The 19,253-nt window shown below is 39.1% G+C and overlaps 1 protein-coding gene across 13 annotated transcripts in view; it reads left to right on the top strand.

Annotated features, from left to right (window-relative positions):
- The first annotated feature begins 1,351 nt into the window (after positions 1-1,351).
- Positions 1,352-19,253, top strand: part of PPFIA2 (PTPRF interacting protein alpha 2) — a 497,171-nt gene continuing 479,269 nt past the window's right edge. For 11 of the 13 annotated variants that reach the window (XM_058424785.1, XM_058424790.1, XM_058424789.1 and 8 more), the window contains exons 1-2: positions 2,023-2,296; positions 6,491-6,741. In XM_058424785.1, the coding sequence (XP_058280768.1) occupies positions 6,493-6,741 (249 nt within the window). In that variant the 5' untranslated portion in view covers positions 2,023-2,296; positions 6,491-6,492. Of the gene's footprint in view, positions 1,489-2,022; positions 2,297-6,490; positions 6,742-19,253 lie in introns of those variants that run through there. The other 2 variants (XM_032170842.2, XM_058424778.1) reach the window with 2 other exon arrangements.

Raw genomic sequence — 19,253 nt, 5'->3', positions numbered from 1 at the left:
ATCCTGTGAGGTGAAGAGTTTCCTGTAGTTAGGGGTATTTAAGCCACATCAAATTGTGGGTGGTCTAGACCCTTCCTCCTCAACGTGTAGTACCATCTGGGAGTCATTATAAGGGTAGAATTTCAGGTTTCACCCCATTCCTGGTGAATCAGTATCTACAACTTAACAAGATCCGTGGATGATCCCTATGCACTTTATGTCTGAGAAATAAGCTCCAGCTGACGTCTAATGAATTTTCATATTATTTTTATACTTCTTATAGGATTATGTTGTGTTGTAAAATTTAAATAACAGTCTAGAATAGAAGTTGGGTAAATACATGAGCTTGACCCCACTTTTCATTGTAAAGTCACTAACTGAATTAAATACTCCCCCCAGAAACAGATTGTTTCTTGGATATTGTAGTTCATTCTAAGTGAACAGTTATTTACATACTAGTTCTTTGTTAACTTTGGACTCTTAGCTTTACACAAAAGTAAAACACGCCTTTTGGATTTCGTGTAGTACACTCAGAATATTTTCAGTAACCCCCAAATTATACTGTGTTTAATCCTTCTCCAATTCCTTCATGCATGTCCTCTTCATTTTCACCAAACCCAGGATTCGTGACTCTGCCTCACAGAAACGTTCCCTTTCTGCTCAGAGTAGGTACTGATTTTGTCTCCTGCCTCCTCAGTCTGTATGAATGGACAGCAGCAACGGAAAGAAAAGAGGGTAGGTAAAGGGAGGTAGAGATATAAGGGGGACTGGAACGCGATGGAGAGACCAGATTCTGCTCAAAGCTAAAATTTACTCGGGCAGGGAATACTTTACATACAATTTTTATTACCAAAACAATATGAATGAAGAAGAACTGAAGAGGTAATGAGAAATGACAGATGCCGCCACACCCTAGATTGGCTCAGGTCCCTACAACCATGCCCTGGCCCAGTGGGAAGAAAGCTGCTTAAAGAAATGACAGGCACAGAAGACCGGGGAGCCAAAAGGTGCCCAAGTCCGTTCCCATCCCCACCGGCGCAGGCTGACACAAGCGAAGGCGTAGAGCCTATTGTGTGAAAGAAGCCCAGGCGGGGAAGCGTGTGCCCCCTTCCCACTTTGCCCATCCCTGGCCCTCGCCTTCGCAGGGGGCACTGGAAGCAGAGCGAGCCTCGGCAGCCCGGGAGCGGCTCTGGGGGAGACGAGTGTATCCGCGGGCGCGTGTGCGTGAGGAGGAGAGCAAGGACGTGATTACTTCAGAATTTATTTAAGGGCCGGTGGAAACCACTGCAGCAGCTTCCAGGGGAAGCCCTTGTTCCAGAGGAAGAGGAGGTGGTGGCTGCCAAGGAGGAGGAGGGGAGGAGACGGAGGAGGAGGAGTAGCAGCCACCGCACGAGGCAAGTGAGGAGAGAAGATTCTGTAGCGTCCTCACCGGCTCCCAGCAGGTTGGTTCTCCCGGCCAACTGAAGCAAGCAAAGAGGCTTGGAAAAAAGGCTGGGAGGAGAAAAATGGGTGTGTGCGTGTGCTGCGGCGGGGGGGCGGGGGTGAACGGGGGGCGGGGGGCGGCTGGGGGTGATGCTTGCCTTTCCAGAGAAAAAGCGCCTCCTTTAAGTGAAACGAGACACACGGAAGCGCGGAAACAGGCTGGGGGCCAGGAGGAGACCTGTCCTGCTTTTTGCATCCCTAGGGACTCGTTTTCCTTTAGGTTTCTAACTCCCAGGGTTAGTCTTAAACTCCAGAGGGGCTCCAGGAGGGGAGACTGGGTGGAGAACTTCTCTCCCAGATACTTCTCACGGCTTTTCTCCAAGCTCTCTTTTGGAGGGACGCCCCACACACCCCAGGTGGCCCGGGCGCGGAGGGGGAGCAGCGCCGCTTGGTTAAGTTTTTGAAAGTCAGACCCAGTCCCCGGTCTCCGGTCTCCGCCCCGGGGCTCCAGCTGCACGCGGGGAGCTACGGCTGCTCTGGCAAAGGGGCCGCGGCTGCTTTAAGAGCCGCCTCCCCCTCTCCTCTTTTGACAATGGTCTGAACCGAGCTCTGCTTCCCAAAGCAAAATTTGTAATATGCCATTTTTCCGATGGACGCTTCTCCTTTTGGCTGCTGACGGAGCCACGGGAAGATGCCGAGCTCCTGCCACGCCACCGGGCCGGGGCACGTTCCGGGAGGGCGCCGGGGCACGCGTGTGTCTGAGCTGCCTTTCTCCTCCCGTTGCTAGGGAAATGGCCCAGGAGTGCTGGGTGTGAGCCTCCCTTCTCCTCAAGCCGGAGACTGCGGTTGTCATTGATCAATTGAAGAAGCAAGGACCCGAAATCACAGACATTAGGTACAGAAGCTGTCTTTGAGTTTTACTGTCTCCTTTCGCTGTATTTTTTGACCACCTCCCCGGCCCCACCCCGCCCCCAGGGAAGATGAGATGCAAATTCCTCCTTGTTGATTACTGTTAGGTGCCTTTTGCTTTCACCTCATCCTCTCCATCTCCTGTCTCTCTACCTCTTGCCTACTTGGCTGTGTCCTGTTGGGCAGGATGAACAATTTTAGTGTGGAAATGATGAAGTCAACTTCTTCAAGGTGGTGGGGGGTGTGGCTGAGAGATAACTGTCCAGTAGTGTGGGGTGAGCTGGCTCTTTGGCTGTCTGTAAATGCATTAGGGTAAAGAAAGTGTAAAATATGTCCATTAAAGGTGATAATCATATTTCCCGAGGACAGAGGCTTTCAAAGAGTTAAACAGGAGGGAGAATATTCATGTAATGCAATCAGACAATGGCTAGGATTTCTCTCACTGAATCACTCCTTATAGGTTAACTGAGGTGGAGCTGGGATGGTTCTTAAGACTAAATATTTTCAGAAGAAACTCACTATGGAGAATAATTACATTCTTACCTCTAGTAGGGCCGAAATCCGAGTGATATGATTAAATAAGGTCATTTGTTGACAGAAAAAAGAAAAAAAGCTTTTTGTAGCACTCTCATATCTGAAGAGGTACTGCTTGGATGGCATATATTGTTAAGGAACACATTGGATCTTGAAAGCCCTTGAGTGAGGACTCCAGTGGGCATTCAAACTTTTATTTTGAAATCTGATAAATTTAAAAGACAGTCAAGGTTATGTGCTAAGAATAAAGGAGTTATTTTTCTGATATAAAATTCTTCCGGCTAAATTTAAGCACTGTCAGATTTATTATTACTTTTTTTCTTTCTCAACAAAATTAACAATGTCTCTGACTAGGTTTCAAAACCTTCAGTAATTTAGTGAGGAAAGCATCAATATCTAGATGAAGATAACATAATTTATATATCAAATTGACTTTGAGGGAGGAATGATGAAAAAGCAAATATCAAGGCAAATCGTTAAGATGCCCTTTCTGGCTTTTCAGAAATTATGTGATGAATGCAGTTTTTAGTATTGAAACTGATTATAAAAGTTAAAAGTGATGTATCTGGGTGAAATGCACTAGACATTGAATGACCATAGCCTTCCGGACTGTGCAAGCTGCTTCAGATGTCATCCATTCTTTAAAAGGGTGTTTAACTCTTATATTGAATATATATCTTTAATTGCTTTTAATACTTAAAATGTGCAAAATGTACATTTAAGAAATGTTATACTGCATTTTAAGGATTATTCAAATATTTTGTAATTTATGTTAGAATCTGAATTTAATGAAAGAAATTAAGCTAGTTCATGAAAGTGGCCTTATTTTTTTGTAGACTATTTTTTTTCTAATTTTGATAAGAAGACTTTGGATTTACTCATTTGAGTTGACTGTAAGGTACAAGCAGCATATATTCATCTTAGTTCCTAAGTAAATTTTGCATAATTTGATTTTTATAAATTGGATTTGAAGAGTTCAAAAGTATCTACTAGAATTAAACCTTTAGACAGAACAGCAGAATGAGTCATAAAGGTAAAATATTGTTTCTATAAAGATTAATGTTGATCACTTTATAATAGAAATTAATACTTACATTTGTAATTGCCCTTTATATGTTTTGCTGTGTGTTCTCAGTCAGGTAACCTATTACATCTTTTCTTTTTTCCCCTAAGCATAGATTATTGGCCCTCTTTTATGAAAGAGGTAACTAAAGTTTTAACATGTGAGGTAACTTGTCCTGATTCACCTGCGTTAGGAGTGGAATCAAATCAAGTTCTTTTGAGTGTAGATTTAATAGACTTTCTAAGTCCCTAAGCCACTTTTCATCATAGCATCTTTTGACTAAATCGAAGACTACCTTTAATGTTGATTTAAGACCCTAAAGTTTGTGAATGTTTATATCACATGTTAACAATGAGGGATTGTTAGGATATTATATTCAGGTGAAAATTATACTGGGGTATTCAGTGCTGTTATGCTTTGCCTTGGAATTTAAAGTTGTTCTAAGTGATTCAGGGTAGAAAGGGATTAATAACTTTCATTCAAGAAGGACGTAATTTAAAATATAGATTTAAGAATTTAAATCTGTAGGTAACCCTAAAATTTAAACCCTTTAGGGTTTAGGTAACCTTAACCTTGTGAGTGTTTGGGCACAAATTGTCACGATGCTATGATTTGCTCTCCCAGTACTTTGTTTTAACCTTAAATGTCAAAAGTAAACACATTGGCTCCTGGTAATCATTTCTCAGAATGACATAGCTGCTCAATGTGTAGATTTCATGCATGGCCTGCTAACTAATCGTTTTAAATAATCAAATCTGTTGGAACACTTTTTGTTGTTTTCCAATTCCTTTTCAATTAATATAAAGAAAATCTGAAGCAGCTAAAAAGAGTCTGTATTTTCCATCTTTGTGATAGTCTTTGAATGAAACTCAAATTGAGATAAATGCAAGAAACAGTTTTATCCATTAAGTGTGTAACAGTAGTATCAAGTGTGTGTATCGGGGTGTGTGTGCTTATATTCATTTTATGTGTGTTCTCTGTTATATATTTTAGTGTGCATACAAAATCGAACAAATTAAATTCCTGCCTTCAGGTAGCTCAGCGTTATGAGCAATGAGCAAAATTTCAAAGCATTTAAAACTTTCCTAATATTCACTGACCCCCTTAATTTTTTAATATAGGTTATCAGTCACAAAATACTCTACTTACATACTTTTTAAAAGTTTTTCTTAGTTTTCAGGAGTCCCTGACCAGATCATTCACAGATAATTGAATTTCGCTCCTCAATAACCCAATTTATATGAAGACTCACATAAAAAGTAATTAAATATTGAGCTGTTAAATCTTGACATTCTATTTGAAAATATCACCAGAAATATTTTCCCCAAGGACAGGAATGTATAGGCCGAAAAATTAATTAACCTTGCATTATAAAACCAAAGAATGCTTCAGGATCAACAGCCCAACCTGCCTTTCTTTACATCAGCCTTTTGCAAAACCAAGCCGTCTGATTAATAGCTGCTGGCCATAGTACAACAACCAAAATTGAGATGAGTTTGACTTTTCTTTGAAACATTAGCTAGAGGATGAAAGAGAAAATGAGATAATTTCTGATTTTTAAGATGCCACATAATTGTTCAATCATGCACCTAAGTGTGTTTTGTCTATTTTAAATCAAATTTAAAAATATTCTGAAAGCAGTTCATTTATTTCATGACTGAGAACTTGTGATTGGCAGCTGAGATGTGAAGTTACTACATTAGCTAATATAATTTATGACATGTGTTTTGCGGAATATTTGAAAGAGTGCTAGTTTGTATTGTTTGGATGAAAACCAGACCATGCAGTTAACAGGAAAAAGGGAATATTAAGTGTAATGATGAGTATAATGCTCTAAACAAATTTATATACCTCAGTTCATTTCATAAGGTTTTGGTCTAATTCAGTCAGTATCACTTATCTGCTCTGGGTAGACCACGTAGGAATTCAGGGAGAGTGCATATAAAAGTAATAAAATGGAAAATGTAATGTCAGAAAGCTTAAAACTAGTCAGTTTGAAAAAAATCTGTTGACTAAAAAACAAAGTAAAAGCTGGTTATTTTATAAAATAAATACTCAATGATTTGTATATTTTCTACAAGAAAGAGTAAACATTAAATCGTGAAATTACCTGTCATTCAAAAGTCATTTACTTCCTACCCATTAAATGCCAGACACTGTGCTTGCCATTAATAATATACAGTAATAACAAATAAGAGTAACATAAAAGTATTCGCTGTAAGAGACTTGTAAACTTGCAGATAAGAAAGGTGATGAAATAATAATAGAAATCACATGTTTATGTAAACTGAATTAGGTGGGATAAATCATGAACAAGAATTTTGAGAAACAGGTGAAACCAAGTTGCATATGGGAGGTGGGATAAATGTGATGTCATGGAAAGAGAAAGCAGGCTGAAGGAAGTAAATGGATCATATTTCATTGAGATCAAAACATTTTGGTTGGTTGGATTTGGGGCAACAGGTAGGGGAAATAGAGACAAATAGGCTAATAAGCTGAAAAATATTTAGTGAATTGCTCTCCAAATGAAATTATTGGAAATCATTTCTTTACTAAGACTCCTTCCCACTTACTTTCTTTAAGCAATGATGTGTGAAGTGATGCCCACGATTAATGAGGACACCCCAATGAGCCAAAGGGGGTCCCAAAGCAGTGGCTCGGACTCAGACTCCCATTTTGAGCAGCTGATGGTGAATATGCTAGATGAAAGGGATCGTCTTCTAGACACCCTTCGGGAGACCCAGGAAAGCCTCTCACTTGCCCAGCAAAGACTTCAGGATGTCATCTATGACCGAGACTCACTCCAGAGACAGCTCAATTCAGCCCTGCCACAGGTATGCTTCCTGGTAGCCTTTGTTTCTCCTATTGAACATTTGATAAGATTCACTTTACTCCCATTCTTAATGTTACTTTGCCACTTAATATATTTGATACACATGTTTTGGTGAGAACGACTTAGGAATAGATTGTTAGTTCACTTGAAACCTTGCCTCAAACAAAATCATGGACTATTGATGGTGGTTGGGGGTTTGTGTGAGAAGCAAGTGTTCTTATCCGGTCTTTCTTAAAAATTGTATTTGTGTGTTTTAGTGGGGTAGAAAACCACTTGTTGATCAGCTTTTAATGACCAGAATGTGGAGATAGTTTTCTCTTTCTTACCTTTTAAACACGATATTGACATTTGGGAATATGTATTTTTCATTTTCAGTTGTGTGGTCTTTGAAAATGACCGTACTTTGGAAGTCTCGTGTCCAACTATTGTTTTTTTTTTTTTAATGCCTAATATCTGCTTTAAAATTCTTGGAATTACTAATATATTATCCTCTCCCTTGAAAAAAAAATCACTTTAACTGGTTTCTTTTTATTTTTAAAACATTTTGAAGATTGGTGAAAGGGAAAAAGTTAAGCCTTACTAACTTAACATTGTTAGATTAGCTATATTTAAATATATTTCTGTCAATCTTTGCATTTTACAGAAAAAACAATCCTAAGATATTTTAAGAACTGCCAACCTATTGATATACAAAGCTAATGATGAAAGTCAATTTACTTGTTTAAGAAACTCATAGGCTGGCCGCAGTGGCTCAGGCCTGTAATCCTAGCACTTTGGGAGGCCAAGGTGGGTGGATTGCCTGAGCTCAGGAGTTCGAGACCAGCCTGGGCAACATGGTGAAACCCCATCTCTACTAAAATACAAAAAATTAGCTGGGCGTGATGGCGTGTGCCTGTAGTCCCAGCTACTGGGGAGGCTGAGACAGGAGAATTGCTTGAACCCGGGAGGCAGAGGTTACAGTGAGCCAAGATCACGCCACTGCACTCCAGCCTGGGAAAGAAAGACTTCACCTCCAAAAAAAAAAAAAAAAAAGAAAAAAATGAAAAGCATAATTGTGCCTCTTTTAGGTATGAGAAGAAATATAAAAATGAATGGGATTTTTGATAGTCACCCCCATTAAACTAAAACTTTCTTTTAAATACAAGGTTGATTGGCCCTCTCCCTAAAAGACAGTATACTAAATGTTAAAGAGTTGAATTCTCTCCACAAAGTTATGGCTTGTAGCAAAGATATCTTTATAAATATTGAAAACTATATATTCAAAGTTGATAAAATTCTAAAGCCATCTGTACTATTAACTCATAGAGATATTTATGACTCTCAAAATGGAAAGGATCACTAAGAATCCCCTGTCACATCCTAATAGGTAATCCCATAACCCTATGTGAATAACTGCCATTCCAGTCCTTTTCATTTTCAGTCAGTTTATCTTGTGCTGAGATGAAATAATGTTTTTAATAACTCTCACTTCTTGGTACCCTGGTTTGTGTCATCACACAAAATGTTTTGACTCATTTCAAAAGGCAGCTAGATAGCTACACCAAATATTATATTTTTTAAGGAAGATATTTTAGTCTTTGCAATTGCTCTTCATAAGGTGATTTCTAGAACTATCCATCATGCTTACTCTCTTGGAGGATTATTTGAGTTAGTTAATTCTCTTGTTAAAGTGGTCCCAGAACCAGTCACACTCTTCCTTATCTACTATAACAAGTGGAAAATGGGGCAATCATTTCTTCTTCTGGATACAGTGTTTCATTAGCTTACACTAGGGTTTTATTATATTTGGAGACAAGTTCAACACACCTTCAATGTGTACTGGGACAGCAGTCAACTGAAGTTTCTAATTGATTTGCATAGATGCTGCAGTGTGTTCCCACTTCCCTTCCATTCTTCTTGGAAGTTGATTCCGATCCTACATGTAAGACTGCATGAATCCCTCTTACATTTGTCTTTCTATATTTTATTCAAGCTTGAAGTTTTCAGTTTAAATCCTAATCTTACCAAAATACATCTAAAAGTAATTTGGATTTTTAAATTTTTCCCCTTTGTAAAAAAAAGGTGACTATTTTACTTAAAAATGTTGTAAAAATAAAGCACTAGAACAAGATACTTCAGGAAAAAAAGGAGAAAACTGAAAAATATTTTTATATATCACTTATTGTGGAGATAAATCTCTTTGTAAAGGTACAAGAATGAAAATGTTTTATTTCTAGCTATTCAATTGTATGGAGTGTCTAAATTATGATTGCCTTTAAAATGTTAAGTTATAATTTTTAAATATACTTCCCAGCCGTTTATCTAAATCCCTTGGGGCCAGTTGTGTTTTGGAGCTCAGAAGTTTTCTGATTCTCTCTCTCTCTCTCTCTTGCTCTCTGTTTCTTCTCTCTCTCTCTCTCTCTCTGTATATATGTGTGTGTGTGTGTGTGTGTGTGTGTGTGTGTAGCATATTATAGAACAATCCTCCTGAAGGACTATGGGCAGCACCCATATTTCTGAATATTTCTGAAATTTTTCTGAAGAGAATTCTATGAATATTCCTACTGCATGGTAAAAAAAAAGACTGTAAATAGTCTCATGATAAGTATAGGTCTGATTTTCCCACCCGTCAAATTCATTACATATTCACAAATCAAATATCAATTTCAGAGTGTATGGATTTTGGAATTGTAGATTAGGGATTATGAGCCTATACATTTAGATGGCTATAGTTCCATTCTAAATTAAAAATACTTTGAGTATATCTTTTTCAATATCAATTTGTATGTTGCTATTAAAAATATTCGAGTACCCCTAGAAATCCACAGGTCCTTAGACAGTGATAATCATTTTATTTTTTTAAGAAAGTGTTTAATAACCTACTCTGTATCTTTAGGGCTATAAGTTTTCTATAACTAATAGAGGAATATTCTTCATCGATTGCTATCGTTGAAACCTTATGAATATTTTGTAAATAATGTGCCACTGTTTGGTGGCATTGCACTTGACATTTAGCTGCAAGGTGAAAATAACTACCATAAATGTGAGTTTTGGGGCAGACATAAAGCATGTAAAATTGAAAACCACTAGGGTAACAGAAAAATGAAAATTATTTCAACAAACACAGGGTAGAATTGAAAGCAGAGATAAACTTTATGACATAGATATCTTAAATTGTCTGTTCAGGGCTATTAGGTCTTGGTGATTGGAGCTTTACTTTAGTCAGTTTCTCTCCTATTATTTCTTTATAAAACAATGCAACAATAATTTTTAACAATTTTAACCATGTAAATTATTTTATAGCCATATTGTTTAGTTTTTCATTATGTCTTTGGGTATATCTGTGTTTAAAAAGTGCTGATAATTTCACATCATTCCACACCTCCAGGCCTGACGTTTCTAAGCTATGCCCTCAATTATCTAACTTATTAATGCACAGATCCATTTTTATGTTCCACAGAACCTCAGATTCAACATGCTCCAAACCTAGTCATCATCTACCTCCAACTCACAACCTAAGTGTGCTCTAACTGCTTACTTAGACACCTTAAGGGTCCTTATAGTTGGTGCTTTCTTCCTCCTCTAAATTCAGTCCTCAGTGGGCCACACTTTTTGTACCTCTTAAATAATTCTCAAATCTCTCTACTCTTCTGTTTTCCTTGGCACCTCACCCTGAAATTCTTTCCTGCATCTCCTAACATTTCTAGTGTTGTAAATATGTCACATTATATGCTGGAATAGTACAACACTGTTTGGTGTGTCCCAGCAAACTCCATTCTTTTTCCTTCATGCATGTTCATCTCTCTACCTATAATGTTCTTCCTCAATGTCTTTGTCTGGTTAATTTCCCAACCCAGCCAAAAGTTTATCTCGTTCAGGAACTCTTTTATGAACCCTAAATACATTTGTTCTGTGTGCCTTACTCTTATCATTTATCATATTGTAATTAAATTATCTGTTTATGTGCCTGTTCCCCAACCTAAACTATAAGCTCCTTGAGAAAAGGAGCAGATTTCAATAATGCAAAACTCTCTGAACTGCCAAAGTACTAGGCCCATAAAAAAGGCTTTTAAAGTAAATGCAGAACTAAATATATGTGCATTTTGATGTAGAAGGAACAATAAACTTGAAATAGGAAGATCAGGTTTGTACTGTGACCCAACTACACATCACCAGTTTGAGTCGGAACGTCAGATTTCCATGCTACAGAAAGTGTTTAATACTAACACCTCATAGGGTAACTTGTGATTATTAAAGAATATGAGACAAATAAAAACTAATTAATGTATAAAAAATTAAATATGGAATTACTTGCATTTGTTTTATCCAGAATGCTAAAAGATGATCATTTCTATACATATATGTGAATAATCATTAGGATAATTAGAATAATTTACTAGGAATATTGACAAAATAATCCTACACATTTTTGAGAATGGGGGAATAATTGTTATTAATATATTTGTTAAGAATGTTTAGAGAAGAGGTAAAGGGAATGTGCTTCCTATTGCAAAATGTCATATGTAAAAGTTTAAAATTTGTTTTCATCACCTTTTTTAGCATATATTGAGGGTCCACTGTGCATTATTAAATAGCTACATATGTTTGTAAAGGGGATAGAGGAAAAAAGTTTGGCTCTCAGACAGTTTAGGGAATAGAGTTGCTTGGAAAAAAATATATAAATGGGCCCAAATAAATATAGTACTGGAAGATTATAGAAGTACTGAAAGTGTTTGAATTATGAAGTTGATATGTGATTCACTACAAAAAGTTTCATGTGGAAAGTGATATTAAAGAGGTATTTTTGAGAAACGATTGGTAAAGATTCTGAGATATTCCATGTGGGGCAGTGAAGTTGTGCAGATAGAACTTTGCTGAAGGATATATGGGAAACCAAAATTCCGCATATGCTCTGCTTCCCGGGCTAGGCTTAGGGTCCCTACTTTGCACAAAGAAGACTCTTTGGGGAATCTTGTTTGTTTTGTTTTGAAAGATTAAGTAGCAATCAATAATGAAAAAAAGATTTGTTTGATGAAAGGTTATAGAATGAAAGTGAAGTTCTATATAGTGGCTGTGAAGTGTAGGCTGTTATTATGTGTGGTGCAAAATAAAGACAGGAATTTCTATGTAGGATAATCTGGAGAATTTTGGGTGAACTGATGACCAGATCATAAATAAAAATTATTATGCAATCTTGATTTTGGATGGATTACATAATATTCATCAGTTATCCATTGCTTAAATAGTGCTATATAACAACACAAAAACCTCAATAACATACAAAAATATGAGTTTGTGGAATTCAGCTGATCTCGAATTGGCTGATCTTGGCTGGACTAACTTTATGTCACTGGCCAGCTGAAGGTTGGCTGTGTCAGCTTTATGTCAATTGGCTGTTGTCTGATTCTGATCCAGGACAGCCTTGGCTGAGCCAACTGGGGCCATTCACCTCTATGCCATGTGTCTAATCTTGCAATGGGCTAGCCCTGGCAGGTTCTCATTATCATGGAAGAGGAGTAAGAGCCTAATGGGAATAAGCAGATACTTCTTAAACTTCTGCTTAAGTCATTTTTGGTAATGTCCCTTGGCCAAACCCAGAGAGAGTGGAAAGCAGAACAGAATTACATGGCAAAGGCTATGGCTACAGGATAAATGAAACACTGGGACTATTAGTGCAACTGACCTACCACAAATGTCACTAAAAGAGTCATTTGGGTCATTTTCATGTTAGAGAAAGCTTATTGTGATAACCTTCTGGTGAAGTATGGAGATTTGAAATAGAAATATGACCAGAAAACTAGAAAAGATAATTGAAATGTAAAGACTATTGAAGAGAAAGAATGGTCAGGGATGGGTAATGTCCTGAATGGCCAAGGCTTTGGACTTGAGTCAGAAGATCTGAATTTGAATTGGGGCTCCTTCCTTTGTTAGCTGGAGGACCATTGGAAAGTCACTTGATTTCTCTCAAGCTCTGTTTCCTTAATTGAAAAGAATAAATAATATTGTGTCCGGAATTGGTGGGTTCTTGGTCTCACTGACTTCAAGAACAAAGGCGCGGACCCTCGCGGTGAGTGTTACAGCTCTTAAGGTGGCGCGTCTGGAGTTTGTTCCTTCTGATGTTTGGATGTGTTCAGAGTTTCTTCCTTCTGGTGGGTTCGTGGTCTCGCTGGCTCAGGAGTGAAGCTGCAGACCTTCGCGGTGAGTGTTACGGCTCATAAAAGCAGTGTGGACCCAAAGAGTGAGCAGTAGCAAGATTTATTGCAAAGAGCGAAAGAACAGTGTGGAAGGGGACCCGAGTGGGTTGCCACTGCTGGCTCCGGCAGCCTGCTTTTATTCTCTTATCTGGCCCCACCCACGTCCTGCTGATTGGTAGAGCTGAGTGGTCTGTTTTGACAGGGCGCTGACTGGTGCGTTTACCATCCCTGAGCTAGACATAAAGGTTCTCCATGTCTCCACCAGACCCAGGAGCCCAGCTGGCTTCACCCAGTGGATCCTGCACAGGGGCTGCAGGTGGAGCTGCCCGCCAGTCCCGCGCCACGGGCTCGCACTCCTCAGCCCTTGGGTGGTTGATGGGACTGGGCGCTGTGGAGCAGGGGGTGGCGCTCGTCGGGGAGGCTTGGGCCGCGCAGGAGCCCATGGAGCGGGTGGGAGGCTCAGGCATGGCGGGCTGCAGGTCCGGAGCCCTGCCCCGCGGGAAGGCAGCTAAGGTCCGGTGAGAAATCGAGCGCAGCGCCCGCCGGTGGGCTGGCACTGCTGGGGGACCCAGTACACCCTCCGCAGCCGCTGGCCTGGGTGCTAAGCCCCTCATTCCCCAGGCCGGCAGGGCCGGCTGGCTGCTCCGAATGGGGGGGCCCGCCAAGTCCACGCCCACCGGGAACTCCAGCCGGCCCTTTAAGCGTGGCGCACAGCCCCGGTTCCTGCTCGCGCCTCTCCCTCCACACTTCCCTGCAAGCTGCCGCTGGCGCCTCTCCCTCCACACCTCCCTGCAAGCTGAGGGAGCCAGCTCCCGCCTTGGCCAGCCCAGAAAGGGGCTCCCACAGTGCAGCGAGGGGCTGAAGGGCTCCTCAAGTGCCACCAAAGTGGGAGCCCGGGCAGAGGAGGCGCGGAGAGCAAGCGAGGGCTGTGAGGACTGCCAGTACACTGTCACCTCTCAATATCTACCCTTAGGAGTGATTGAAAAGAGGTATGAGAATGTGTTTCAGAAACCCTGAGCATTTTAAAATACCAGGTTTTTGTATGTATAATTTGGGATGTGCTGGTGTACATCTTGATGAGAAATTAAAAGAGGCTACTTATGGAGGACATATGTATCCTTTGACATTCTAAAATTCAAACTATTTGAGTAAATCTTATAGAGAGCAACAGATTCTGCCCTGACAGCACTTTTATTCTGATTGCATACTACCTAGGTATAATTGAACTTGCTACTTACTAGCTCAATAACCTTGGTCAAAGTGCTTACTTCAAATAATGATAGAAACTGCCTCATAAGATCGTTATGAGGAACAAATGAGTTGGAACATGTCAAATGATAATTCCATGCCTCACAGGTAGTACATGCTCAATAAATGCTAAATGTAGCTATTGTTGCTGATATTATCATTGTAGATATTGTCATCATTATCTTTAGCCAACCTTAACTGCACAATTTTACTGGGTAATAATGAACACTAGCACAAATTGAGAGCACTAAAAATCCTTACTCTCTTCAATCTTTATCAAATTTTAAAGGTCTTTTGATTTCTCTTTTTAAAAAGTTCCTAAATTTTCCACTTCCACCATGGCCAGTCACACATGTCCATTGATTACATCAAACAACATCCCTTCCTATTGTGCTGCGATTATAACTGGATTGAGCTCCTTTGTTTTCTGTGAAACCTAATACCAGCACACTGTTTTATCCCTTACCTGTCAAAGAGAAGGATGCTCCATCTTTTACCTCCTATTATAGCCATCCTATTTTCTTAATGTGTATTTCTCTCTTCTAGTTATTTTTTCTTCTGGCCAAATAAAATGATATCTGCTTGCGGTCTGTATTGCTCATTGCTTCTTTTGCTTTTTTTAACCCTTACAATCAGGCTTCTATCATCATTGTTTTCCTAAAATAAAGTACACTCATATATGTCAACAATATTTTGCAAATCTAGTGATGCATGGACATATTCTCCATGTCCCTTGAATTCTTTGTGTTAAGCAATGCTATTAAGCAATGCTATTAATTATTTCATGTTGAAATTCCCATGCTCTTAATTCTCCATAAACATTCCCTTTCCAGGCTAGTAGGTATGTTGTCCTTCGATGCTCATTATTTTCCTCCCACACACTTATCTATACCCATACTTGTCTTCATTTACTTACATTCTCCAGTCTTAAGCATTGCCCTTCTGGTATATGAATACTTATCTCTAAATCCTTGAACCCTCCTTTTTACCTCCTCTTTTGGTTATTTTTTCCCTCTGTCTCTAGTGTCTTCAATTACTTTTCCTCTAAGCTGGCTATTTTGCAAGATGTTCAAATATATTTCTTAAAATTAAAATGATGACAAGTACAATTAACAACAAAAAAGTCCCTTGACTCTGTGTTTCCCCTTAGTTTTCAACTTATTTTTTCTTTTCCTATAAACTTATTCTCCAAGTTTATTCTCCAGACTTGCTCTCACTGTCTCAATTTTTTCAACTTCTATACTGCAGTTTGACTTTTCCTCCAACCCCCGTTCAGAATGTTCACTGTCACCAGTAACCAATTAATAATTGTGGTAGGTTTGTTTTATTTGACACTGTGCTTCTCCAAAAAAATAGATAAATGAATCTTATCCCTTTAACTTTCACGATACCATACTGTCTTAGTTCTTAAATATTTTGTTTTATTCCTCTCAATTTTTTTCTTGTGGGCAATTCCTTATGTAGTTACTTCTTAAATGTTCAATAGCAAAGATAAGATTAATTGTAATAGCTAACGTTTCTGAACACTCCCACTATGCCATTCAGTGTTTTATTTAAGCACCCAGATATTAAAATGGGAGTGTTTCCCTCTCTCTCTGTTGGAGATGAAGCTAATTAAGTGAGGCACCATACTTTATTTGCAGGAGATGCTAAGATATAGTCCAACCAGTAAGTTTAGACTTAACTCAGACTCCACATTCGGACTCTACAAAGAGTGAGTTGGAAAAGCTAGAAGAGAAATACAATTGTTTTGGAGAGCTGTTCGTTTGTTGTACATAATCTACCACTCCATGTATGAGAAATGAGAGCAGTTCCTGCTCACCTTAGCGAAGTGAGAAGAGCTTTAGGAAAAACATTCGGAGAGCTTAACAGGTTTCCTCTAGAGAGTAAAGGATATAGAGTCTGAAATCTAAAAGCAGCCACAGTGGCTGTGGATGCCCATATAGCAGATGAAGGAGTTGCAAGGCAGGCAAGTCCTCATGGTTCTCCAAGGTCAAGAAAAAGGTTGGCAATGTTTGAAGAGCAACTGCAGTCCTCACAAGGGGAGCTTGCTTAGGGTTATCTTAAGCCCATAGGTGAGTAGACTCGCAGAAGCCCGGGTTCCAAGGTGGTGAATTATGAGCAACAAATTTGGAGGACTGATTCCAGAGAAGAGAACTGACAGAGGAGTTCTTTGAGAATGCCACAGATGCACTCCAGAAGAAGAAGAAGAAAAAATGTCATTGCTTCCACATTTGCCATTCCAGAAATCCCAGACAGTGGTGACACAAGGGTCAGCCACATGCCACTGTGGTCTTTCCCCTCCAAGTTTCTTTTCATAGGCCCTGAGTCTCAAGTGGTCGGAAACAGTTGCTGTGAGTGGGTGAATTGAGAATAAAGAGAGACCACCAGACTCCTACCCTCCAGTGCAGACTTCAGGGCTTGAAGTAAGCCTGAACCAAGTGTAAAGGGAGAAACTTTAGGTTAGATGGGACCTTAGGGCTGTGTCTATTTTATAATCCTATTTTGAACTAAAGCTATAAAATCATTAGTCTAGACTAGACTTTTTCATTATAAAACAAAAGATAATAATTTATTGTCTAATCATACTAGAGAAGCTAGGACAGCTGTCTAAAATTTTGTTTCATATTAATTTCTTAACCTGAGGGAATCAGAGGAGATAAAATAGTTACTAAATTCAGCTTATTCATTAAACTGGGTAGAGGTATCATCTCAATTAATATTCCAAACATTCCAATGAGGCCATTATTATTACTATGCCCATTTTACAGATAATAAAACCAAGGAACAGAGAGATTAGGTAACTTCTTCAGCACTACACAATTCGTAAGTGATATTCACCAGGATCCCATTAATGACATACTTTTTTTTTTTTTTTTTTTTTAGACTGAGTCTAGCTGTCGCCCAGGCTGTAATGCAGTGGCGCAATCTCGGCTTACTGCAGACTCCGCCCCCCGGGTTCACACTATTCTCCTGCCTCAGCCTCCCCAGTAGCTGGGACTACAGGCGCCCGCCACCTTGCCCGGCTAATTTTTTGTATTTTTAGTAGAGATGGGTTTTCACCGTGTTAGCCAGGATGGTCTCGATCTTCTGACCTCTTGGTCCACCCGCCTCAGCCTCCCAAAGTGCTGGGATTACAGGCGTGAGCCACCGCACCCGGCCCATACTTCTGTTTTTACCCTGAGCCCTCTTCTCCATCTTGTTATGTTCATCTAGATTAAAAGAAGTATTAAAGTCTTCTGGAAACCCTGTTTAAGAGACATGGACAATAGAAAGCATTTCTCTTGGCCGGGTGCAGTAGCCCATGCGTGTAATCCTAGCACTTTGGGAGGCCGAGGTGGGTAGATCACCTGAGGTCAGTAGTTTGAGACCAGCCTGGCCAATATGGTGAAACCACGTCTCTACTAAAAATACAAAAAAAAAATTAGTGGGGCATAGTGGCAGGCACCTGTAATCCCAGCTACTTGAGAGACTGAAGCAGGAGAATTGCTTGAACCCCGGAGTCGGAGGTTGCAGTGAGCTGAGATCCTGCCATTGCACTTAGCCTGGGCAACAAGAGTGAAACTGTCTCAAAAAAAAGAAAAAAAAAAAAAAAAAAAAAAAAAAAAAAAAAAAAAAAAAAAAAAAAAAAAAAAAAAAAAAAAAAAAAAGGAAGCATTTCTCATGACTACCTCTAAGTTTTAGTAAGGCAAACAAATTATTATTAATGAAATTTGAAGTGATTATTAGAATTCATATAATTATACTGAATTTAATTACTTAAGGATCCCCAGTCTGATATTTATAATACTATAAATTTACCTTTTTATGCACTAAGCATACTTTATAGACTATAAGATCCTTTTTATCAGCCAGAAACTATAGGTTACATGAAAGTGTATTTAACTAGAAAGTAGAACACTTGGATTTCAGCTTCAACTTTTGCTAAACCCTGTGACATTGGAAAACCACTGAACTTCTGAGGTTTCTATTTACTTACATAGAAAAGAATTTACTATTTTCTATTGTCTTACATACAAAAGAATTATAGTCTCTCTAATCTGTTGTATTATTTTGCTAATTTTAAATGATTATGAAGGGCAAACATTTTAGATGTATTAATTTTATCATAACCATTTCATAAATAATTACTATTTATTTAATAAATACTTTAGGGCCTATTCTGTGTCAGGTTCTATGCTTATGGCATAGAGTTGCTATTTATATTTTATTTTATCTTTTCTGGTCAATTATGGTTTCTAGGAATATATAATGGCAAATAAGAAGGCACTGCCTAAATTCTGCTGACTGTCACATGTATTTGTAAATTCAGTGAAACTGGCTGTTATTTTTAGTGATCTTATTGCCTTTTATCCTCTACTGTGATGAACTGTACATGTTCCTAGAAAAGGTCAACTTTTTCCCTTTTGTTCTTCTGGACAAAATTTTTGATTATTTTCTACATTGTTAACATCCACTCTAAAAATTATAATGAAACATTAAAAATGTACTACATTTCTCTTTTTTGAGACAGAGTCTCACTCTGTGGCCCGGAGTGCAGTGGCACAATCTCGGCTCACTGCAACCTCTGCCTCCTGGGTTCAAATTATTCTCCTGCCTCAGCCTCCCCAGTAGCTGGGGCAACAGGCACATGCCACCATGCCCAGCTAATTTTTGCATTTTTAGTAGAGACAGGGTTTCACTGTGTTAGCCAGGATGATCTCCATCTCCTGACCTCCTGATCTACCCGCCTCGGCCTCCCAAAATGCTGAGATTACAGGCATGAGCCACCACACCCAGCCTTGTTTGTTTTTTTTAATTGCCTACATCTGTTCTTATTTTTCTCTCCAAATTTTCTCTTGAATCAACTCCTGGATTCAGGCATTCAGCCTGAATTCACCCTGAGTGGAGTGGATTTAAGAGAACATGAATTTAGATCAACTTCATCTAAACTGCTCTGCGACGATTAGCAATATCCCCCACATTGCTAAATGCAACGGTCACTTCTCAGTCTTTATTCATGCTTACTTTTTTTTTTTTTTTTTTTTTTTTTTTTGTTTTTTTTTCTCTCCCCCTCCCTGTGGTGAGCTGGGGGGTTTTCTTGGCCGGTCCA

Source organism: Hylobates moloch, unplaced genomic scaffold (genome assembly GCF_009828535.3).
Source record: "Hylobates moloch isolate HMO894 unplaced genomic scaffold, HMol_V3 SCAFFOLD_12, whole genome shotgun sequence".
Lineage (NCBI taxonomy): Eukaryota > Metazoa > Chordata > Mammalia > Primates > Hylobatidae > Hylobates > Hylobates moloch.
This window is presented reverse-complemented; position numbering and strand designations above follow the sequence as displayed.